The sequence below is a fragment of the Bison bison genome, unplaced genomic scaffold, assembly GCF_000754665.1.
Source record: "Bison bison bison isolate TAMUID 2011002044 unplaced genomic scaffold, Bison_UMD1.0 scf7180017864491, whole genome shotgun sequence".
NCBI lineage: Eukaryota > Metazoa > Chordata > Mammalia > Artiodactyla > Bovidae > Bison > Bison bison.
In genome coordinates, this window is record NW_011495050.1 from 14,639,398 (window position 1) to 14,666,182 (window position 26,785).

General features: G+C 36.7%; 1 protein-coding gene across 1 annotated transcript in view; it reads left to right on the forward strand.

Annotated features, from left to right (window-relative positions):
• Window positions 1-259: 259 nt before the first annotated feature.
• Window positions 260-26,785, forward strand: part of ANGPT1 (angiopoietin 1) — a 299,772-nt gene continuing 273,246 nt past the window's right edge. Inside the window, exon 1 of the mRNA XM_010863464.1 lies at window positions 260-1,062. Coding sequence (XP_010861766.1) covers window positions 766-1,062 — 297 coding nt within the window. The 5' untranslated portion in view covers window positions 260-765. The remainder of the gene's footprint in view (window positions 1,063-26,785) is intronic.

Here is a 26,785-nt window from a genome sequence, read left to right on the forward strand (position 1 = left end):
CACTGTAAAAAATAATTTTCTTGGAAACTATGCCAGTTTTCTTCTTCAGGTTCCCCAATCAAGTAAAACTTTAAAGACATACTTCTAGTTTGCTAGATTTTAGTAGGTCAGCATACACACCAAAAGTGTATTAAGGTGGACTGCTCTATTTATTGATTTGCAGTGAATCTGCTAAAGGCTCAAGGCAATTGTCTGCGGAAGGGGCGGGAGGGCCATACACGATCGAGGTCATGCGCATCTAGCCAATTTGTAAGACGATCCAGCCGCTTCAAGCCATCAGCAATCCTTAGCATAGGGGCACACTCATGCATTCTTGTCAAGTCATCTTGTGAAAGGCTGCCTGCTTCCAGCTTGGCTTGGATGTGCAACCTTAATAAAACTCACTGAGGTCTGGGAGAAAATAGCAGATCTGCAGCAGATAGGGTAGAGGAAAGGGTCTAGAATATGTACACGCAGCTGACTCAGGCAGGCTCCACGCTGAACGGTTACACCGAGAGGAAACAATAAATCTCAGCTACTATGCAATAAATATCTCAAGTTTTTAACTAAGGAAACTATCATTACGGTGAAATTAAAAAAAAAAAAAAAAAAATTTTAGAACAAAACTAAAAATGGCTAGTTTTCTGTGATTCTTCTACAAAACTTTCTTTGAAAGGGAAAAGTCAAACAAACAAGCAGTTTTACCTGAAATAAAGAACTAGTTTAAAGGTCAGAAGAAAGGAGCGAGTTTTGCGAGAGGCACGGAAAGAGAGTGCCGGCAGTACAATGACAGTTTTCCTTTCCTTTGCTTTCCTCGCTGCTATTCTGACTCACATAGGGTGCAGCAACCAGCGCCGAAGTCCAGAAAACGGTGGGAGAAGATATAACCGGATTCAACATGGGCAATGTGCCTACACTTTCATTCTTCCAGAACACGACGGTAACTGTCGTGAGAGTACGACAGACCAGTACAACACAAACGCTCTGCAGAGAGATGCTCCACACGTGGAACAGGATTTCTCTTCCCAGAAACTTCAACATCTGGAGCATGTGATGGAAAATTATACTCAGTGGCTGCAAAAAGTAAGTGAACGCTTTCAGTTTCTAATTCCACGGAGCCTTTTCTGTTCTCCCGCTGCAACTAACTTAGAGTTCCTTAGGGGGCCATTTGTGTGTTTACCTTTTGCTCCAGGGGGGCAGTGTTTGCAAATGCAAGACGGCTCTCTCCCTGTGACTTAAGGGGGTGAGCCAACGTTTTGTAGGCTTGTGCTTCTGAGGTATGGTGGCACCCCATTTGTGTGCCTAACACTGGCACATTTTGTGACATTTTTGGTTTTCTCTTATTTAAAATTTAGCTTGAGTTTTTCTGACTGTCAAAGCCCAACTTAAAAAAAAAACAAAGCATGTATGTTTTGAGTAAGTTGGTGAAAAAATTAAATAACAACAGTACTATCAGGATCAAATCAGTTTTACACCCTGAAATTTTGTGCAGCTAGGACAGAAAGTCATCACCAGATACTTATTTTTCAACCTCTAGTAAAGTTAATATAAAATGTGGATAAATACAAAGTATGATATTTGATTGAAGAAATTGAATAAGTATGTAAAGGAAACAGTTTCAGCAACTAGTAGAATAGTAAAGGACTGATTTCTGTCATATATTTCTTCTGTCCTTGAGAAAAAAATCAGGAAAATATATTTGAATGTGAATTCATTAGGAAGAGGTTGTTTGCCCACTGTGAAAAGACATGCACCTGCAGCTTTGGGCTGAACATGACATGTAAATTTTGCTATGTCCCTAAAGTGCCTCTTTCCTCAAGACATTATTGTCACACACAGTGCAATGTGGGGATCCAGATAAGTGTTAATGTTGAGTATGCACTGAATCCTAATTTGCAAAAATCAAGCATCATATTTAGTTATTTCTCTATAAACCATTTAAAAGTTTTTGTTGAAAATATGCCAATGAAAAATAACACACTTTCTGAAATTCCTTCCCTCTTTGCTCTCTGTTTAATTGTGTAACAAGTAAGCAGCAGATAACAAGTGTGTTCAAATGTGTCACTGGAAGGGTGACAATGTCAGTGTCCCATTTGTGGAAAGCTTCTCCCCCAGGGATCTTTGCTAAAAATTCACTTGATGTGCATGGTTAGGAACACAAGCAGTCTAGTCGTCTTTATGTTAGTCTGTTAACAGAACAAACCCTTTAAGAAGATAAAAGATAGGGAAAGGACAAACGCTCTTTTTTGTTCCTGTGTGGTCACACTCACTTAGATCACCTCCTGCTGAATCATGCCAAGTAATAGTTATTTTACTTTTGTCCACTAGGGACTGAACTAAGATCACTGTTATTTTATTTGACAAGTTAACCTAAAACTTCATAGTTTTAGAGTTTCCAGCCTTGGAATTTTAGTTAATCTTCCTATTGTAGATTACAGGTGAAAAAAATACATCGATAGGCAAAATAATAGAAAACAAACAATTCTGAAGTCTTTTGATAACATGGCTTAAATTTCAGGCACTAATTAAATGTAGCTTAAATTTCAGACACTAATTACAACAGCAGTTTATAATAGGATTTTTTTTTTTCCTTTCACAAAACTTATTTCCATCATGAATAAATGAATTTGGTTGAATAGCTTATTACTATTCTCAGTATACTGTTCATACAGTTTTGAATGAGAATTTAATCATTATAAATTAGTTTGGATTCATTGAGGAAGGTGGAGAGGGAAATTTAGTCCCAAATTGTCTTCAATGAGTTGTTCTACCAAAAATGTAATATTTTGTTTGCTTAAAATATACAATCCAAATGATGATTTAAGCATGAAAATGCATATTTTTGTTGTTGTTATGCAGTTATTCAACAGTAACAGGATACAGACATGATTCTACTGGATTTAAATCATGCACATGCTTCATATATTAATGTTTGAAATACATTTGATTTTTGTTTGTATTATTTTTGGTCAAGATTATGGCGTAATTTTCAGATTATAGCCAAGCATAACTATGAACATGTCTTTTGGTTAAACTGACCCTTGCTAGCATGAATCAAGCAGAATATATGCTGACAGTGTCTCTGTTGGTTTGAGTCAGAGCAGTTTGGCTTGACAATTGTCCGTTTGAATTTGCATATCTTTTGTCATTGTTAATGCGATTGGTTGGAGGATCAAGAAACCAAATAAATGCATTCAGCAAAGAACTTGCTAAAGGCTCTCATAAGTTTCCCTTAATTAGAAGTTTTCTATACTTCAAGTTCTAAGTTTCATGCAGTGTATTTATTTTGATAATTCAAATGGAAATCTTTTTTATTGTAACCATTTGGTGTACTTAATACTGTAATTTGTATTACTTCTATTTTGATTCCCAGTAGTTGTATTAGGATCAGAAGTAATGCACTGCAGAACCTGAGGCTATCAGTGTAAGTGTAAGTAATTCATCCATTTATTCAACAGAATAATTCATCAAACATGTGATTATTATGCAGCTCACGTCATCACTATTCGGAATTTTTTTTAATGCAAAATGTATGTTATCAATGCTAGCAGCAACTTGATGATAATTTATGTTAATCTATTACCTTGCTTGATGTTTGGTAAACTGGATTCTTTTAAATATTCTTCACAAGAGACTAGCTGTCACTATAAGTCAATATATGAGACTTAGACTTCCCAATCTCATTCCTCAACTTTTCTGGTCTTGTAACTGAATAAGATGAGAGACAAGGTGGGCAGTGGGGCATAGAATGTATTGGTCATCATAAGTGCTGGAACTGTTACATTACTGGTCTCTTGATGTGACAGATTTAGTTCTTGGAGATCAGCTTTCCATGATAGCTTGTTGATTAATACCAACATGAGATAGGTTTGTAGCATCATCCTTACTTTTAAATCAGGAAAAGCAATATACATAAATGTTCAAAAGTCACATTTTTATTGGATGAAACACCTGGGTTGTCCGTCTAGGTTTGACTTTCTTCTGCCATATAGCTCTTTTCAGAATTATTAACAAACCATACTAATACCTGAGAGTGACCAGATCTTAGGATAGTAAAGATAAGTACAAAAGGCCTTTGTATCTTTGCCGCTTTTTTTGTGATTCCTTTTTACTTTCCTATGACACAGAAATCTCTATTGTTGAATGTCTATTCCACATCCTGTGCTTCTTGAACTGTTGTTTTCTTTCTCTCATATACCCCAAGTTCACAAATACGTGTATTTAAAATGTATTGGGAGAATGCTTAGAAAGTCTGTTTACCTTTGCCAAATGGTGTCTTTTCTTTTTTTTTTGATTGAAAGTATAAGTAAATTGAGTTAAAAACATGCCTTGTAACAGAGAGCAAAGATCTATCTACTATACTATTTCACACTAACTAAAATTAATGAATTGATTGTTAGTATAAAATTCAGTTATGAATTGTCATCAGAATATTAATAAATGAAACACTTTTAATAAAGTGCTTGGATAAGTTATTTTTTGACTGCACTTTTTGACTAACAACATTCTCTACTTGAATACTGTATTCTTTGCTTCAGAGAATTAGGATTTAGCATACAGTTATCTGAAACATATTAATGATAGCAAGGGCTTCCCTGGTGGCTCAGATGGTAAAAAATCTATCTGCAATGCAGGAGACCTGAGTTCAACCCCTGGGTTGGAAAGATCTCCTGGAGGAGGGCAACCTATTTCAGTATTCTTGCCTGGAGAATCCCCGTGGACAGAGGAGCCTGGCAGGCCATAGTCCATGGGGTTGCAAAGAGTTGGACACGACTGAGTGACTAAGCACAGCACAGCAGTGATAGTGATAAGCTTTTTTAAAAAAAAACCCTTGTATCACACCTATCAACTCATATTAATATCTACTAGAGTGTGACTTCCTTGTGTGTTTGTACAGTGTCATTTCCCCAGGGCTTAGAGTAGTATATCATCCGTGTGTGTGTGTGCTTAGTCACTCAGTCGTGTCTGACTCTCTGTGACCCTATGGACTGTAGCCCACCGGGCTCTTCTGTCTATGGGGGTTCTCCTGGCAAGAATACTGGAGTGGTCGCCATGTCCTCCTCCAGGGGATCCTCCACAGAATATGGATAATAAATGTCTGTTGATTGAATAAATGAATGCATTATCTTTGTATTGCAGTCTGCGCTTACTATGTGCTATTAACGTTTTGGGTATATACTTTACCTTCCCAACTATATTTTAAGTTATCTCTTAAGCAAGGACCATGTGGAGGAAGAAAAAGAATACTTTCTCTACGATTCCAGGTTCATGACTGAGACCTCTCTATAATAAAAAAACATGTTAACAAGAGAAAAACAAACAAAAGTTTAATAATATGTATACCTGCACCCAGGAAAACTGAGTAACCAGCGCCCCGCCAAAATGACCTCAAATACTGTTTCCAGCTAAACACAAAAGATGTCTCAGGTAAGCCAGGTTTTCAGGGCAAGCACAGTACACAAGAGTATGGTTGTTATGAAGATTTAAATCCGTACCTCCTCTGTTGATAGAGTTGTTAGAGGTTCAGTCATCTTCCTCTTGCGATACAGAGAGTGAGTATGTGTGCATGTGTGCTAAGTTGCTTCAGTTATGTCTGATTCGTTGCGACCCGTGCACTGTAGCCTGCCAGGCTCCTCTGTCCATGGGACTCTCCAGGCAAGAATACTGGAGTGAGTAGTCATTCCCTTCTCCAGGGGAATCTTCCCAACCCAGGGATTAAACCCAGGTCTCTTACATCTCCTGCACTGGCAGCATGGGCTATTTACTAGGATACCCGGGAAACCCACATCCTTACAAATGGAGATCTCTCTTGTAAATGTAAATTCCTCTGTAAATGTAAGTTAGAAGGCTAATTCCTACTTGGTTTTTGGAGCTTTTCCTATGTCTGCTGTTTCTTAAAAATAATCAGCCTTCATCAAAAAAAAAGAAAAAAAGAAAAAAAATCAGCCTGAAATAATCCTTATGCCAAAAGGCATATTTTGGCGTGACAAATTCTGCTCCCTTTCAACTACATCATGCAACATTTTTGTCCTAATATTACATTAAAAGATATTGAGTCTAGGCTATATGGTATTAATTATCCAAATTGTATTTAGCCAAATGGTCTAGGATCTTAAAAACTTCTATGACTCCATTTGTCTTCTTAATTATTCTCTAAGAGTCAGCTTCATTGCCAGTTTCTCCATGAAATTTACCCACACTCTACTTACCCTCAGAGGCCGAGTTCTCCAGTATTATCACATTGTACATATCATGTTAGTACTGCATTTCCATGTTGTGTAGCTGTTGTCATTTTCATTATCTGTCTTGATGGCTGTTTGCCTACTTAGACTATGAGTCCCCAGAGTGTAGTGAATGTCTCCTTATCCACCTTTATATTTTCCAAGGTGTCTATTAAATGTCTGAACAATAGTACTGTTATCATCATAATGTAAAAATAAAAAATAGCAAGTGCTAAAGTGTGTGGGTGTGCTAGGTATAAAATAAAGCGAGTTAAGGGACCTTGCAACTGCTTTCAGAGGCCAAAATTGGCTTCTAAGTTACTTGAGGGTCAGCTAGATCTTCCTATGGGATGAAAAATAACTTTATACTTCTAGACTAATAGGTAAATATTTATTGCATACAGGGTAATATGTGCACATGTGAATCTAAGTAACTAGAACTGACTTCTCATCTGTGGATTGTTTTAGTGACTGGTGACTGTGTAATACTAAACCAGAGAGGGTGCTTTCTTATTTGCATGTGAGGGGATTTCTAGAATGGGTAAAATGAGCAGACAGTCAACAAGTATGTTTTTAAAAATTCGTTGTTAAATTTGAATAAAATATGCATATATGATTTATGCATGTGGTTAGTCACTCGGTTGTGTCCGACTCTTTGTGGCCCTTTGGCTGTAGCCCACCAGGCTCCTCTATCCATGAGATTTTTCAGGCAAGAATACTGGATGGGTTGCCATTTCCCTTTCCAGGGGATCCTCCTGACCCAGGGATCGAACCTGTGTCTCCTGTGTCTCTTGTATTGCAGGCAGATTCTTTACCTGTTGAGCCATCTCGAAAGCCATTATTTATACCTAGAGATAGAAAAAATGTCAATTGCTGAGAAATGTTAATAGGAATAACAATTGTCTTTTAAACTCACTTGTAGAAATTTCTCCACTAACTTCATTTGAGAATAACCCCTGATTTTCAAGCTAAATAGACCTCTGTATTAACTTTTCAATGAATACTTCGATTTTGATTGTTATATTTAAAACTGAAAGATCCAAGAAGGCATGCAGACTTCCCGGGCCCCAGAAGTTGGGCATTTGGAGCTATAATACAGTCTTTTGAGTGTCTCTGCAAGAAGGAGCAAGCCTTCCCCCAAACTGTCTCCACTGATGGATCTCAGGTTTTGGGATCAGGGCAAACAGGTTTTTTCCTATGGGTAACTGCAGCCCTTCCTTAATCCTGACTTCCATTTCACATTGAGCTTTTAGTAGCACTCACCTCATATGTAATTCTTGATTCAGTGTGAAGTGTATAAGAATATATTGTTCTTTTCCTTAGTATCCTCGTACAGTTTTCCATTATGTGAGAAAAGAATCCAGATTCTTTACCATGAGGTCCTATATGATCGGCCCCACACTCCTCTCTGGATATCTCAGTTATTAAACCTTTCCCTCATTCCGGACACTCAGATGGCTTTAGTCTTCTTGTTATAACTCACTCAGACCAGCTCATTCCTGTCTCAGGGACTTTACATGCTGTTTACCTAGCTAGAAAAATTCTTGCCCCACATCTTGGTATAAATGGCTCTTTCTCTTCATTCAGCCCTTTGCTCAGAAATATTCTCTGAAAGTCTTCTTTGAGCACCATTACCTACCACTTTTCCTCACTCTGCTAAGTGATTTTCTATCATTATATATATAATTTCTTCATGGCATTTACCACTGTGATCTTTTGTTGTTTATTGTTTGTCACAAAAGTGATTCTATCTGCCTCTGCTAAGAATGTAAACACCACCAGAGGCCCTAGTCTGTTTTGTTCCGTACAGTGTACCTTTACTGGTAGAAGAGTGCATGATACGCAGTAGACCTCAGTAAATATTTGCATATATATCCTCTCAGACCCGCTATGCTGTGAGGTAGGGACTGTGCCTGTTTTGTTCACTAGTTCTTTTTTTTTATTATTTTATATATTATTTTGATAGCAGATCTACTTGTCTTACACAATGACTTGAACATAGTTGGAAAGAATAATTTCTTTTTAATGACTAGAGAAATGAATGAATTCCATGGGCAAACTTCAACTCAAACGTATGTATGAAAATAAGACTTAACTATGTTCTATACATTTCCCTACTAACTATGTTAATGGGAGAAATTTTAATTAGTCCTGAATTTCTGTAATCTATTACATGAGTCAACAAACTTTGGCCCTTGGCCTAAATTCTGCCTGCTACCTATGTTTGTAAATAAACTTTATTAGAATACATGTGTGCTCATTCCTTAACTGTCCATCTATTTTTAAATAAAGTTTTATTGAAACAGAGCCATACCCATTTGCTTATGTATTGTCTATGGCTGCTTTCTTTGTGTAAAGGCAGAGTTGAGTGGTTGCAATAGAGTCCAGAAGGCCCACAGAGCTTTAAATCTGATATCCAGGCCTTTACAAAAAAAAAAAAAAAGTTTGCTGAGCCCTGTTCTATATCTCAAAAGGAATGTAGTATTAACATTGAGACCATTGGAAAGTAAATTGTGAGGTTTGCTGTGTGAGAAAAGGATGGCACTGCAGGAAGCCAAGTAATCTTCAAGTCCTTGCCAGTTGGCAGGGATCCTGTCTAAGCCATTTCTTGGCTTGGTATTGGAACATGCTGTGAGATGACATTTTAGAGTACAGGTAGATAAATTTCATGTCTTTTTTTGCCCCTGCCCTTCTTCATGTGAACAGAGAAATGTTTCAAAAACAAATACATGTTAAAAAATAAAAAGCACCTGAATAACAAATCAGCAGCCTCTAGTTAAACAATGAACAAGTCTGGGTGCCAGGGTGCTCTGTGCCTGTTTCATCTTGTTGTGACATTAACAAGAATGTTGACAAAATATCAGAGGCATTCTATTTTCATAGAAATGGGACTCCAGCTCTGTCTTTTACATTCAGTCTGTTTAGAAATCTTCTCTCCTCTGTCATTTGTTTTAGATATAAATGTTGCAAGCGTTCCCTCTCTGTAAATGATGAGATGGGGAGGAGCAACAAGTGGGATGCTCAGCTACCAAATTCAGAGGTTTATTATCCCCTTTGCTGTATTTTATTAATTAAGGAGTGTTTTGTTTTTTGTTTTTGTTTTTTTTTTCCTTCTCATTCTGTATGCCTTGTCTCTGTGTGGAAACATCAGCTGCCTTTTCCTGGGCCTTGTCTTCTTTTTAAATACCACAAGTTATATTGTGTCATTTGCTTACATGCCCAACCCTAATTACATTCTGAGTCATCCTTGCCTTTTGTTTCAATACAAGATTATCGTTTGCTGTGAAGTTGGGAAGTTCCCCACCCCCTTTGGTTCTAGCCCCATGGTCTGAGAGAAGGAGGGCCTCTTAGCGTTTAAATCTCTTTACAAAATGTACAAAAGATATGCCCCCTCCCTTATCACAGAGGTTTCTAAAGAATGAAGCACTCCATGGATTATCTTTTCTTTATATTTGGAGGCTCTATACCTAAATGCTTTTCTCTAATTCTTACATAGAAATATTGTAAGTGGGAGGTTTTCAGGCTTGTTTAATCTTTTTTTGCCTATCCAAATGATCTGATTTCTTCCTTCAAACAAATAAAAAGGTAATACTTAACCAAGAAAGTGAAGAAAACATATAAAGCCAGACACGACACTACTGGTAGCTAATAATTTCATCAATAATGTATTTGGACATACACAGATCTTTTGGCAGTAAGTATTGGAGAATATAGAGAAAAAATAATGTAATAAATTATATATACTATATGACTATCAGCTCACTTACTACAGGTCCACATTCTCATGTATTGAAGTTTGTGTTGACTGAAAGTGCATGAAAATTAGCATCAAGCTGTGTCTAAAGTAAATAAGTAGCTGAAATATTAATAAAATACAAATGAAATGTGAATGTCTTGAATTGTTAATAACATATACATGTAAGCCATCAAACTCAGTGGCATCAAATAGGTAAACTTACTATATATTTCTACAAAATGGCTGAATAATTTTGGAAGATGGTGTATTTTAAAGTTTCATTTTATGTTTAGTTTAATTCATTAAGAAGTTATACACTGTATAGATAGTCACTGTTCTGTTTGTGAAAACTAAATGAGTTGAATTATAAGACTAGACCCTAAAGATTATTGGAGGATTTCTCTTCTACACTGTTGGTGGGAATGTGAGTTGGTGCAGCAACTATGGAAAACAGTATGGAGGTTCCTCAGAAAACTAAAAATAGAACCATCATATGATCCCGCAATCCTACTCCTGGGCATATGCCTGGACAGAATTATAATTAAAAAGATACATGCACCCCTGTGTTCATAGCAGCACTATTCACAATAGTCAAGACATGGAAACAACCTAAATGTCCATTGACAGATGAATGGATAAAGAAAATGTGCTACATGTATACAATGGAGTACTACTCAGCCATAAAAAAGAACAATGTAATGCCATTTGTAGCAGCATGGATGCAACTAGAAATGATCATGCTAAGTGAAATAAGTCAAAATGAGAAAGACAAATACCATATGACGTCACTTACATGTAGAATCTAAAATATGGCTCAAATGAACCTACATATAGAACAGAAACAGACACACAGACGTAGAGAACAGACCCGTGATTGCCAAGGTTTGGGGAGAGGGGTGGGCTGGGAGTTTGAGGTTAGTAGGTGGAAACTATTACATTTGGAATAGATAAACAGCAGGGCCCTACTGTATAGCACAGGGGACTATATCCAATTTCTTGGGGTAAAAGAATATGAAAAGAATGTGCATATATATACAACTGAGTCACTTGCTATACAGCAGAAATTAGTACAACATTCTAAATCATTTCTTTTCTTCAATAAAAAGGAAAGATTACTGGAGAATTTCCGTTCCCAGAAAACAAAATCCCAAATTTTATTTCTAAACCTTTAAAGATAATTCCAAGATTTTATAAAACATTTTAACCCTATTCTTGTCTTCACTATTAATATATAGTTGACTAGATTATAATCCAGTGGGAATTTATTGTGGCTAAAGGTTTGATTTGGTGTATGTACCCAGCAGCCCTTCTATCTACCTTATCTCAATTGCACAGACATGAGGCAAGATTTGTATCTTTATTACTAATAACACCAGTATTTATTGTCCAGTTTTACTCAGTTTTTGAATGTCAAGAACAGAGTTATAATAAGCAGTAAGTTTAATATTTATAGAATTAATGAAAAATTTATTGAATAAATTGAGTATTTAATGACTTTTAAATGTTAATAATATAGTGAAGTTTGATATTTTTAACAAATGAGTTAATGAATTGTACATATTTCTTAGCAATGGAGCCTTGCTGCTGCTGCTGCTGCTAAGTCGCTTCAGTCGTGTCCGACTCTGTGCGACCCCATAGACGGCAGCCCACCAGGCTCCCCGTCCCTGGGATTCTCCAGGCAAGAACACTGGAGTGGGTTGCCATTTCCTTCTCCAATGCATGAAAGTGAAAAGTGAAAGAGAAGTCGCTCAGTCGTGTCCAACTCCTAGTGACCCCATGGACTGTAGCCTACCAGTCTCCTCCGTCCATGGGATTTACCAGGCAAGAGTACTGGAGTGGGGTGCCATTGCCTTCTCCAAGTGGAGCTTATTTCCAAGCAAATTATTAGGCAGAAACTTAAAACGTAATCTAGATGCAAAGCAAGGGGCTAAAGGAGAAATGGAGTGAGGCCCCACCATGATCCTCTTCCTCAGCCCCTCTCCCAGAGGCATCCTTGAAGAGACTCTATCTGTACAAAAGGATACAGATTCAAAATAACTGCAACAAAAGTTTCAAATAATCAAATATTAGCCAGATAAAGTTGCCAAAACCAATCTCCTGGCAGGAAGGAAGAAACATAACACTTTAAATTTGAATATTTTTGGCAAACTGATGTAAGGATATCCAAATTTGCCATATGCAAAGTTTAAGAATATTAATGTGTAAGTTACCAAAATATGTAGACTCAAAAGTGTTGAGGCCCGCACATATTTAACATGACTTAAATATATTTACAGTAGGCAATTCTTGGATAACTAGTGACAACTTATATAACTTATCTATTTTCATGATAGTTTATGCTTTTTTAAATTTAAGAATATTAATTACATTGATGACTTAATATCTCAAGCTACACTATTTACTTAGAATTCATTGTTAAGGGTAGTGAAAAGGAATATGAATTTTAAGTAGGCATTTTGGTATTTTCAAAATGTGCAAAGATTCTTATTAAATATACTAAGCTAATCTTTATTTAGTTTATTTAGTAATAAAATATTTAGTAATAAATATATTTATTTATTTATTTAGTACATGATAGCAGAATTGCCATTTTCTTGTTCACATGTGCTGGCTCTTTAGGATTTTTAAAGACATTGCCTGGGTTCTGAAGATTAATTCAGTTAAGAATAGGTAAAAATCATTCTTGAATCCACTTTCCCAAATACACCTGAACTACCACGTATCACAGTACACTGGAAGAGGACGATCATATGAAGGCAGTGCCTTCAATTCCATTAACTCTGTGGAGCTTTTTCTCTTTCTTTAGAAGATGAATAATGCAGAGCTGTTTGGTATACTATTGGGATGAAGGCTCCAAAATTAGACCTTATACAAATTTATTATTAATTTGCTTATTATATCAGAAGTGAAAGTTCTAATTTCCTTTCTGGCTTCGCAGTGGCCTGCTTCTTCTTAAACACTAGTTGGCCCATTCTTCATTTTGGAGACTTATGAGGCTTGAAAACCAGAAAAGAGAGGTGATGAATCCACTGTAGCCCCTTTTTGCTGAGAAGTCTAAACCTACTGAAACAGATAATGAAACCAAATGCATTGTTTGTGTCCACTGTTCCCTGTGTCAAGTCTAGAGACAGTACCACACAGGATGACATGTGTTGTACCTAGAGCCAGACCACCCGGGTGAATCTTGACAGTACCGCTTCTTGCTGTGTGACCTTGGGCAAGCTTCTCTATGCCTCATTTTCATTACTAGTAAAATAAGGCAATAGCACCTACATTATAGGATGATTGTTAATAGTAAACATAAGTCACATAAATTACTTTTCATAAGTCCTCTTACATAGTAGTAAATATTGAGCAAACAGTAATTCCTTGGGGGCAGTTCTGGGTTATAGTAATAGTTCAGTGTTGAGAGCTTTTACCAACTATCAGTCCCTTTGGAAGAACTTTACATGTATTAATTCATTGAATATTTTCAGTAGATAATATTATAATTTTTGGACATAGCAAATGAGGAAGCTGAGGCACAGAGAGGGGAGAAACTTGCCCAACATTGCCCAATGGCTCAGTGACAGGACACGTACCCAATTCCAAGCAGCCTGGCTCTATGACCCATGCTCTTAACCAACTATGCAATTAGATACAGCAACTTTATGATATCTCTTCTTGTCAATCTTCAAACCTTAAGTCTATTTAAACTGTTTTTCTGTGATAGTCTTTGCGTCTAAACCTGTAATTCTCTCACACCAAATGAGTGGCCCTTTTTCAAGTTTTGCTTCAGACAGCCATTTGTCCTCACCCACCTCTAAAGCTTCGTGGTTAAATTGACTGTGACATGTAGGTTGTGCTGCTGATTGAAGCACAATAGTCCAATTCTCTCTAACCTCCCACAGATCTGTTAACAGACTAAGGAATCCCATGTCTGCAGTCCCTCCAGTCATATCCTTAGAAGCACCATCTCTTGAAGTTACAAAGCTTAAATGAATCTGACTATTTATCTAAAAACTTCTAAAACACAGAAAGGCTTACAGTTGCTTTATATGGGGTGAGGCTGCCTATTCTAAATATCTTCTGTTTAATTTAATGACCTTGCTTGTGAATTTTTCTGTGGAGAATCCTTGGAAAAGCAAAAGCACATCCTGGAACTTAAAATATTATTTGCATGCAGCTTCCCTTTGTGGGTCATTCAAAGAGTTGTAAAAATGAGAAGAAAAGCCTTGTTTTCTCAGTCAATGACCTCTTATCTCACTTCCTATTTTATTTATCATTGTCCCTATTAATTAAAATATTTCTGGTATTTTGGTTCAAGAACAAAACACTGCTCAGTTCAGTTCAGTTCAGTCGCTTAGTCATACCCGACTCATTTCTACCCCATGAATCACAGCATGCCAGGCCTCCCTGTCCATCACCAATTCCCATTTACCCAAACTCATGTCCATTGAGTTGGTGATGCCATCCAGCCATCTCATCCTCTGTCTTCCCCTTCTCCTCCTGCCCCCAATCCCTCCCAGCATCAGGGTCTTTTCCAGTGAATCAACTCTTCACATGAGGTGGTCAAAGTATTGGAGTTTCAGCTTCAGCATCAGTCCTTCCAATGAACACCCAGGACTGATTTCCTTTAGGATGGACTGGTTGGATCTCTTTGCAGTCTAAGGTACTCTTCAAGAGTCTTCTCCAACACCGCAGTTTAAAAGCATCAATTCTTCAGCGCTCAGCTAACACTGCTACTTGCAGGCAATTGTAATGACTCTTCTTCCTGGTCTCAGAGGCCTGATTACTCAGATGCCTGGGCCTTGAGATTAGCTGCCTTCATGGCTGATAAAACCAATTGCATGAGGTGGAAAGGCTCCAAGTTACCCTAACTTCCCTCTGTCCATTGTTCTTCATAGAGTGCAAAAGAGAAGAGAGGACAGAATGGGGTGGGGCAAAATAGAACTCAGCTGTACCTTTTCATCCTCCACCCTTGCATAGTGGGACATATTAAAAAACATTAAGAAAAGAAAACAAAACTCACTGCATATCCCCTTGGTTGACCCAAGTTCTCCAAGGAGTGCTAAGAATCAGATTGTAGGGACCCCAAAGATAGTGATAGGATATATATTGAAACATGAATAAATTTTCTGTGGTGATCAAACTATTTAGGGGTGACTCTTTGGTCAGTGAAGTGGTCTAAAGAATTCTGGTGCTAGCAATGACTATTATAACTTTCTCAAGTTTAAGATTATCTTTCTTTATCCTCTCCATATTTTTCAACTTACATCGATTGTGTCTGATACTGTTTATCTCCTCTCAAGTGTTGTGTGCATGTGCTTAGTCGCTCAGTCATGTCCAAGTCTTTGCGACCCCATGGACTATAGCCCTCCAGGCTCCTTTGTCCATGGGATTTCCTAGGCAAGAATACTGGAATGGGTTGCCATTTCCTCCTCCAGGAGATCTTCCTGACTCTGGGATCGAACCCACATCTCCTGCATTTCCTGAATTAGTAGGTGGATTCTTTAGCACTGCACCACCTGGGAAACCCTCAAGAGTTCACTGACAAAATAGCAAATACAAATTAATAGAAGTTGGGATGTGACCTCCCATATTTAGTTATATGAAAGTGAAAAAGTGAAGTTGCTCAGTCGTGTCCGACTCTCTGCGACCCCATGGACTATAGCCTACCAGGTTCCTCCATCCATGGGACTTTCCAGGCAAGAATACTGGAGTGGGTTGCCATTTCCTTCTCCAGGAGATCTTGGCAATCTAGGAATTGAACCCGGGTCTCCCACATTGCAGGCAGAAGCTTTACCATCTGAGCCACCAGGGAAGTCTATATTGTTTGCTCTTTATCTTGGCACATGATTATGGTGTGCTTTATCTCATCCATATAGCAACCACATTTCCTGCCATTGAAATTGATATTGCTTTGTGTATGGAATAAACCAAGCTATCTGAAAAGAGGACAATGGATATCGGATGTTCTGTTGCAAAAGGAAGTATGAAAATGACATTCTATTAAGAAAGGTGTTTAGTAGCAAATAGGATGTTAATGTCTACTTTTGTTAAGCAGTATCAACATCCAAACAGATAAACACATATATTTTTATAAATAGCTGCTGCTGCTAAGTCACTTCAGTCGTGTCTGACTCTGTGCGACCCCATAGACAGCAGCCCACCAAGCTTCCCAGTCCCTGGGATTCTCCAGGCAAGAACACTGGAGTGGGTTGCCATTTCCTTCTCCAGTGCATGAAAGTGAAAAGTGAAAGTGAAGTCACTCAGTCATGTCCGACTCTTCGCGATCCCATGGACTGCAGCCTACCAGGCCCCTCCATCCATGGGGTTTTCCAGGCAAGAGTACTGGAGTGGGGTGCCATTGCCGTCTCGTTATAAATAGCAGGTATTACCATATCTAGTTTACAGATAAGCAGACTGAGGACCAATGAAATCAAGTAATTTTTAAAAGGTTACATATTTACTTTGATAGATACAGAATTTGAATCGAGATATTCTGAGTGGTTAACTCTAAAGTTCTTCATTGTTCATGTCTTTTGCATTTCTCCTTCACAAATTAAAACCAATTTTGCATGATGGAGCATGGGAAAGAGATTTAATGAATGATACTTTCCTCTAAGTTTTTATAGAGTATATCTAGAATAAATAACCTTCTTTGGAGAGTAGAATAATTAACCATGTATATATATAAATTATTATAAGAAAGCTACTGTTCTTAAAAGAACTATTTTCTGGAACTACTCTTGACTGGATAAAAGTTTTTATTTAAAAATATGTCAGAGCCAAAAATCTGATTCCTGTTTTTACATTTTTGCAAACAAGTGAATTGCTTACACAAACTGCTTAGTTGAGGTTACTGTGATATGACTGTACAAATAAAGATAATATTTTAAGCTAGTTATTTTATCTACATTTTTGCTTATAAACACACTCTTGAAGTGTTAGATTGTATTTATTTCAGGTAAAGACCAAATAAGGATAAAATATAGTCAGTAGAGGATATTGCTTAATATTTCAGCAGTAATGAATTAGGATCTATTTGTAATATTTTTGGGAAAATGAAATTATATATGTATTTTTAATTTTACTTTATTTTAGTTCTTAAGTATATAAAACTAAAAATTGATCTCAGATTTATTTATGCTTAGAAAAAAAGAGCAAAAAATTAATAGACACTGATGAAGGCAAAACTGTCATCTGTAAACTAATGGACTGAAGAGACTTTGGTTCAAATAGATGATTAAAGTTGATAATAGAAATGGAAATCCTACAATTATTCCTCAGCAAAGCTCTTAATTTAGAATTGAGTACATATTGGAGCTAAGAAGTCTCCATGCCAGAGAGAAAGGGAAATTATTTTGTGTCCTTTATGTTTCATGAGGGACTAAAGCTTATATACCTTGAGTTCACAAATCAAATATGGGCAGTTTTGAGGGAAAAGGTCACTATGGAAATTAATTATACTGAGCATAAAATATTCCTATATATTATTCTAGTTTTTAAAAATGTCTTCCACTGTATCTAGTTTTGGCAAGTCCTAACCTAAAAAGGTATCAAGGTAACTAAAAACTTGAAATAAACTCTGTAAGCATATTTTAAAATTGTTTATCTTTCAAATAAGTTACCACGTATTTTGAAGATTTCCCTTCTGTTCAAATACAAAATATCTCCTGTAGAAAATGAGATTAACATGTGCTTAGTCTTTCTCTGATTACTAGGCAATTGAGAAATCAATGGCAAAGAGGTGATTTTCTACTGGAAAGATATACCAGTCCTACCTGTTCATTTGATGGACACTCAGAATCTTTGAGAAAGGTGTAGTTTAAAATTTTTTATGTAGCTTTAAAATTTAGAACCAAAAAACTATACAAAGAAAATGCAACTTTTTAATTTAACAAGGTGGGAAAAGTGTAAGTTGAATAGCTAGAAAACAGTGCCAGAGGGTAATTATTAGTTATATAGTCCAAAGGTGGTTATAATACAGCACTACTGTATGAATGTATATGAGTGTATGTTTGTAGTATTATGTCGTAAATAGTTTTATGTCTTACATGACATCATCCCATAAAGAATTCTCTTTCCTTTGGATCTGAGTCATAAAAGGCAATTTAGTTTCCAATCTGTTCACTACAATATTCATACTTGAAACCTTGAGATGTTAGAACTCCGACTTCTTAAAGCCACCACATTGTAAGGAGATCAAACCACATGGAAAGGCAGTGTGTAGGTTCTCTGGTTAGCAAGTTCCCATTTTTCAGTTATTCCAACCCAAGCTCTAGCCATGTGAGTGAATGAGCCTTCAGATGATTCCAGCCCCTAAATCACTCTATTACTTCCATATGTGGAGTCAAGTCCTAGCATTATGGAATAGGAACAACTTATACCCACTGTACCTTGTCTGAAATCCTGACCCACTAGAGTCTATAAGCCTAATGAGCATAACCGAATGGTTGTTCTATGCCACTAAATTTGTGAGTTATATATTAGAGAAGCTTAAATACATGTGCAGGGCTTACTATGGTACCCACGATTATGATAATCATTGGAGAGCTATACATTAGATATGAGCTTTGCCTTCCCGAAGCTCGTCTTCCAGTAAGGCTCATGATATGGGTAGAACATCATAAGTGTTGGTTTTTAAGCCATTATTTTTACTATTTTTCTCTACTCTTGAGGATAAATATTTCACTTTTACATAAATTAAGATTCAATAAACGCAACTTGAAGACTGCGTGTATCTTTTGTACTCCTTTGAGTAAAATATTTATTAGTAGGGATTTTTCTAACTTCAAGGTAGTATTTGTGAAAATCCTCTGAGCCTTCCTAAACTATTAATTCAAGTCAGCAAGAAGTCCATAATACCAAAATAATGTATTGTATAGTTTATGTGACTCATAATGTCTACATTGTTTGAAAATTTTCTGATCATTTAAAAATTGTAAATATCTCAGTGAATTCAGATTTTTCAGAATCAAGGCATGAAGCTATTTTATAGCTATATGCTACTTAACCTGTCATGTTTAGGCTGTAAGTTTAAATCCAGATGTTTCTGAAAGCTGTTATTAAGCATGGCTGACTGGTGGTCTCCCAAATGTAAAATGAGTGAGCAGCATCTGTTCAATTCCCAGCAGTTTGGAATTTCTGCAATAAATCCATCCCAGATTCTCCCCTTCTTAACTGATGATCCTAGGATCTTGACTTGAATGAAACAAGTATAGGAACATTCTTTATATGAGGTGCTTTGCTTGTTAGATTATATAATGGTTCAAACTTAGTGGAAAACAGCATAACAGTAAATACAAAGAACATAACTATTTTTTTAAACCCTTTGACTCAGTAATACTTTTGGGGATTGTTTTCAAGGAAATAATTGAAAAGAAGGAAAAAGCAATGTATATGAACATGTTCATTGATGGTACTCTAACAGGAGTTTGGAAACAATAGATATTATTATTTATTTGATATTTACTATGATACCTTACACACATTATCTCTAATATTTTTTTAAAAGTCTGAAAGGTAAACAGTGTTATCCACAACTTTGAATGAGGAAACCACACACAAGCTCCTACCAGCAGTCAATGGCAGAAAAAGTAGATACTCCAGCACCAGATCGTATGATAAAAGAGCATGTCATCAGTGACATCACGATTGAAGCTGTTAAAAATCATATGTTTACAAGAGAAAATTCCTTTAAAATGTTGAGTGAACAAGTTTATATACTTGAATAATTGTAGTAATAGAAAATAATATCTGATACTTTTGAGCATTTAATATGTACTAAGCCTAAAACAGAAACTGTAAAAGATGTTATTTTATTTTATCCTCTGAACTCTGTACATAGATACTGTCATTGTCTTCACTTTAGGGAAGTGGATGGTAGAGGATTGTTTGTGTATTTGTAAGTATATGCATAAAACCACTGACAGGAGCACATCTGAAACATTCACATTGATTCGTTTTTAATAAATTGAAGGTTGAAACTGATGATTTTTCATTTTCTCTTATGCCTATCATGTTGTTGTTCAGTTGCCAAGTTGTGTAAGACTCTTTGTGACCCCATGGACTACAGCACACCTATCATATTTATTGTGTAATGTGTGTGCCATTTTTATAGTCAAAGTAATGTAAGCTTTTTTTTTTTTTTTCCCCTAAGAAAAATAGGTATATCTATACTAAGGTGGTAAGGGTCTGCCTGCAATGCGGGAGACCCAGGTTCGATTCCTGGGTCAGAAAGATCCCCTGGAGAAGGAAATGGCAATCCACTCCAGCATTCTTGCCTGGAAAATCCCACAAACAGAGGAGCATGGTAGGCTACAGTCCATGGGGTCGCAAAGAGTCGGACACAGCTGAGCGACTTCACTTCACTCACATACTAAGGCCAAACACAAATAAGCAGGAGTGAAATGGACATGAAGGGGACTTGAGCATGTTAACATTTCCATCACTTTTTAAAGAAAAGTTTCTCAGGGCAAGATAAATATGGAAGAAATAATAATGGACTTACAATAGTAATAGTAATGGAATTAATGTTTAGAAATATTGGTGGAACATGTCAGTAAAGGAAACCTAGAAGAAATAATTTGGACTAGAGTTTTTTCCTTCTGTAGTCAGATTTTACCTCACAAACAGTACCTTGACCAATTCTGAAACCATTTTATCATGTGGTGGTCATTTATTTGTTTCACACCAATTTTTATTTCTAACTTCCTTCTCTATTTTTGTGGATAAATTTATGTTAAAAGTCCTGATTGGTGGATTACAGACAGAAATTAGGTTGAGGTAGTCCATGATCCTCAGTTGATTTTATTCTTTTTATTGAAAGGAAGAAATACACCAGACATTTTTACTTAATAAATATAGAAAGATAAGTTATAAAACAGAAGGTGAATGGGTGACCTTGGTTTTTAACATATAAAACTAGGATTAAATGCTTCAGGATTTGATATAACAAAAAGAGCAGGAAGACATATGGTGGAGAGATTAAGAAAGTTATGATTGTATCACAATACATATGAAGTTTGAAACATCTTAATATCTATCCCAGTGCACTTACATCAGGCAACCAGAACTTTTCGAAAGTCAAAACCTGATCATGCCATTCTTCTGGTTAAAAGGCATCAGTGGACCTAAAGTACCCTCAGAGTGAAGTTCAGATGCTATATTTTACTTAAGGTAGATGTTGCACATTGCTGTAGTTTGATCTCTCACAATTTTCTCCATGGTTCTCTATTTTCTAGCCATACCTAAAATCCTAATCAGTTCAGTTCAGTTCAGTTGCTCAGTTGTGTCTGACTCTTTGCGACCCCATAACGACAGCATGCTAAGCCTCTCAGTCCATCACCAACACCGGGAGTTCACCCAAACCCATGTCCATCGAGTCAGTGATGCCGTCCACCCATCTCATCCTTTGTCATCCCCTTCTCCTCCTGCCCTCAATCTTTCCCAACATCAGGGTCTTTTCAAATGAGTCACTTCTTTGCATCAGGTGGCCAAAGTATTGGAGTTTCGGCTTCAACATCAGTCCTTCCAATGAACACCCAGGACTGATATCCTTTAGGATGGACTGGTTGGATCTCCTTGCAGTCCAAGGGACTCTCAAGAGTTTTCTCCAACACCACAGTTCAAAAGCATCAATTCTTCAGCGCTCAGCCTTCTTCACAGTCCAACTCTCACATCCATGCATGACCACTAGAAAAACCATAGCCTTGACTAGACGGACCTTTGTTGGCCAAGTAATGTCTCTGCTTTTTAATATGCTGTCCAGTTTGGTCATAACTTTCCTTCCAAGGAGTAAGCATCTTAATTTCATGGCTACAATCACCATCTGCAGTGATTTTGGAGCCCAGAAAAATAAAGTCAGTCACAATTTCCACTGTTTCCCCATCTATTTGCCATGAAGTGATGGGACCGGATGCCATGATCTTAGTTTTCTGAATGTTGAGCTTTAAGCCAACTTTTTCACTCTCCTCTTTCACTTTCATCAAGAGGCTCTTTAGTTCTTCTTCACTTTCTGCCATAAGGGTGGTGTCATCTGCATATCTGAGATTATTGATATTTCTCCCGGCAATCTTTATTCCAGCTTGTGCTTCCCTCCAGCCCAGCGTTTCTCATGATGTACTCTGCATAGAAGTTAAATAAGCAGGGTGACAATATACCGCCTTGATGTACTCCTTTTCCTATTTGGAACCAGTCTGTTGTTCCATGTCCAGTTCTAACTGTTGCTTCCTGACCTGCATACAGGTTTCTCAAGATGTACTTGATGTAAAATCCTAATATTTCTATCATAATATCATGATTTACTCTTCTTCCTGAACTTTGTTCATTCCATGCTGCAGCAGGTTCCTTGCATCTCTCTTGAATAAATGGATGGAGAGATGGATGGTTTATAAATATGTGTGATACAGGTCCTGCTACTCACTAGGCAATGGAATTTGATAGGAAAGGTGACTGACAAAATGACAGAAATGGACTTCCAATTTTGAAGGACACAGACAAAATAGTAGTACTGATGAGAAAATGGTTTTGTATTCTGTAGTTAGTTTCATTATAAAAAGGTCAATAACCAAAACCTGGGGTGGTGGAGAGAGTGGCCCTCATGACTCTGACAATTGCCTAAAGTTAGAAGGTTAATAAGGTAAACAGATTAAAGGATGAGGAAAGCAGCTAGAGAATTAGGTAACAGAAGAAATCCTAAGGGGAAAATCCTCATAGCACTCAGGCAAATAAAAATAAAGCAGAAATATTTATTAATATCAAGGACAAAATTGATATTTTAGAATGGGGGACATTAGAAGGGTGCTTTATTCAGGTAATATGTATTTGTTGAAAAAATATAAAATTGTAGCTGAAAATATTTCTGTATTTGTGACATATGAGCTGTTAACTTCAGTTGACTTTTAGAGTAATTCTCAATGTTACAAATGAGAGGAGGAAAGGACCTCCTAAGCTGTTTTAAAATTTCTTAATTCAGTTAGAGGTAAAGAGCCCCATTCTGTCTTCCAGTCATTGGTATACACCACACATTTACAGTATAAAATGTGTTAGAGAATTGAGTCAAATTACTTACCAAGTCTAAGGTTAATAAACCTTAGCTTCTATCCACTTAAAAATATACACTTGTACTCGCAGGCAAGTTGTATACTGTGCTATTCTACTTGTATGATGTATATATACTGCCTAAAGTAATGATTTCATTTTTTAAGTATGTTTGATTATTTCAAATTGATGGCTTAGATGGTAAAGCGTCTGTCTACAATATGGGAGACCCAGGTTCAATCCCTGGGTCGGGAAGATCCCCAGGAGAAGGAAATGGCAATCCACTCCAGTACTATTGCCTGGAAAATCCCATGGACAGAGGAGCCTGGTAGGATACAGTCCATAGGGTTGCAAAAAGTCGGACACAACTGAGCGACTTCACTTTCACTGAAAAAAATTAAGCTCCATGGTTCCATTTTGAAAATAAAGACACTAATCATTTCCTTGAGGAATCAGTTAGGTACAGAGGTATCTCTGTTCAGACTGGCATTAAGTATATTAAATGTTTTTGACATATATACTCATGTGTCATGCTTTTTTTCTTTTAAACAACCTGAGTCTGGCCTTTTGTTTTCAATTGGCTCGTTATACGTTCCAAATATGTTCATTTTGTGATAAGAAATGTGAAATACTCTTCAGCACTTACGAAGTAGGTCCTGCCTTACAACTCAACTTTGTGATTTTGTACAGCACAGAGAGATTCCTGGTTAACAGTAGAAATATGTATATCCTGATAGTCATGCAAGTTTTAGATAAAATGTTTAAGTGGAAATCTGGTTCTGTAAAAACAGAGACACTCTATGTTTGCTGAGCAAGAATAATGGTCTTGTAACATGGAACATATGGATATTTAAACAAACACATTTTTATGCTTAGAAATAAAATATGCTCACTAGGAAATTCACATCTTAAAATGCACTCTCCTCTTATAGTCTCAAAACTTTATATCAAGGAGTCTTATTCATGCAAATGACTACAACTCCTAGAGAACTGGACACTTCAAACCAGTGTCAACCAGATCTAGTGGTTGTGATGACAGGGAAGCTATTCATGTTCTTTATAATGGTAAATGAATGGGACAAAATTAGAAATCTACGATTAGCCAGGTCTTCTCTTTTTAAAAAAAAAAGGAAAAGCAGAGTCTTTGATGTGTTTTCTGCTGTTTCATAATATACAATATAATAACCACATATATGTTTGTGCATATGCGTGCATGTGTATGTGTGTATATATATATATATAGAGAGAGAGAGAGAGAGTTTACTTTTCAGCATATGATGGATTGCATGTGTGAATTTGGCAGGCTACTTTAGCCCTCTTGAGCTTCAAATTTCCACATCTATGAAATAAGAATAATAATGCCTTCCTCATAACATTGTTATGGTGATTATGAGACAAGATTTACCAACACCTAATAACAAAACATGGCGCATAGCATTATGTTTGACAGACTACAACTTAAGAAAATTTTTTTAAAAAACATTTTCTTTACAAACTGTACCCTGCTAAGTCACTTCAGTCGTGTCCAACTCTGTGCGACCCCATAGACAGCAGCCCACCAGGCTCCCACATCCCTGGGATTCTCCAGGCAAGAACACTGGAGTGGGTTGCCATTGCCTTCTCCAATGCATGAAAGTGAAAAGTGAAAGTGAAGTTGCTCAAGTCGTGTCCGACCCTCAGCGACCCCATGGACTGCAGCCTACCAGGCTCCTCCGTCCATGGGATTTTCCAGGCAAGAGTACTGGAGTGGGGTGCCACTGCCTTCTCCCAAACTGTACCCAGCCAAAGCTAAATTAATTTCTTAGGGATACATGGCTTAATAATAATCAGATGACTACTACTTTAAGATTGCCATGTTCAGATCCCAATGACTAATTCTCTTATGAAGAAGAATTTAAAATCATTTATAGATGCTTCTCCCTTAAGGAGGTAGGACATAACTCTCCGCTTCTCAAGTGTGGGCTGTACACAGTGTCTTTTTTCTAAAGAGTACGGTATGCAATGGGGAAAAGAGAGTAACTTTACAGTGGAGAAACCCGACAAGTGCTATCTCAGCCAGGTGATGAAAATCAGTATCAACAGTAGTAAGTCATGTTGACAGTGTGTCTGCTTATCAGTGTTATGAAAATAACACAGAATGGCACTGCCCTCTGTGGTCTCCACCTCAAACCCTACAACCTCAGTCTAATCATGACAGAAGTACCAGAAACTCTCACTTTAGGGATGGTCAACAAAATATATGACAGGCACTCTTCAAGAATGTCAAAGTTATCAAAGTACCAGGAGCCCAGGGAGACATGATGAATAAATGTCATGTAAAATCCTGAATCATTGGAGAAGGAAATGGCAGCCCACTCCAGTGTTCTTGCCTGGAGAATTCCAGGGACGGGGGAGCCTGGTGGGCTGCTGTCTATGGGGTCACACAGAGTCGGAAACGACTGAAGTGACTTAGCAATATCCTGAATGGGATTCTGGACCAAATTAAGGAAATCTGAACAAAATGTGGAGTTTAGTTTAACAAAAAAAAAAAAAAGAAAGAGAGACAAGCAAAAACAGATCCTAGTAAAAATGTGTACTGTTTTGGATTTGATAGACTTTTGTGATTATACCATGTGATGGATTTCTCTAGACTTTAAGAAGACATATTAGATAATTCTGTAGTACTATGAATAATTCTCTCAGCAAGAATCTGAGAACAGTTTTGGTCACAGTGACTCCTCTTTACAGTTACTTGAAAAGCAAAAACCTGCAAAATAATATATTTCAACTTCTCAGTGCACTCTGATGTATCTTATTACCCTCCTACAATAATGCAAATGAAAAAATTAGTAATTTTGCTAATAAGCACATACTTGACAAAACATTACAGTCTCTATGAATGTCTTTCTTCCATGCCCTTGAGGATATACCTTTAGAACAAAAAACTAGGATATAATTTTTCTTCCAAAAGTGTTATTAATTTCCTTTTTTCTATCATTAGAAAGGCTACAAGTTGAACAGAACAAGAAATCAGAGCTATATAATTTTATTGAAATACTTCCTGTAAAAATACCCAGAAAATTTTATTATATTAATTCAAATCTGAAAGTATTCTGTTTTGTAAATATGGATATGGTTTTAACTTCTCTATTTTGTAACATTTGTAATGAGCATCACAGATGCTTATAATTATAGATTGCATACAGATGAATGATGAAATATTCCCTGCTTACTTTAGCTTACAGAAAATGGTTAAGGGCACCACTCAAGCAAGCCAACAAAATCTGCATCGTGTTATTGTTTCGTATGCCTCATGAAAAGGTATTTTTAAGATGTGGTATGGTGTTATCTATATTGCCTGATGTCAGATCTCATTGCTTGGTCACTCAAGATAAATCTGTTGTGTGTTAGCTAGGAGCTTATGAAGTATAATTTGAAAAGTCAGAAATCTAACTTGGTTTTCCAAAAAAAAAAGATTGCCGTGATAAAATCTCATAAATTAGGGATGGAAAAACATTCTAGAGCTTGGCCAATTTAAGGCTGATTTGTGGACTGTGTTTATTGCCCTTTTTATTCTTTAGAGATGACACAATTAATGGTAGTGTTCAACAGTGTAAAAATGGCTTTTGTCTTAAACTTTTTTGCAGATGCATTCTTTGTATGTAATAAAGTCTGTCCTGGAATCTGTGCAGATGGTTTATAGAGCCTGAGATTAATCAAAATTTGTTCTCCACAGTTGCATTTGTTAACTTGTTCATTCACTAAATATTTATTGACTGGTAGGAAGGAAAGTTATGACCAACCTAGATAGCATATTCAAAAGCAGACATACTTTGCGAACAAA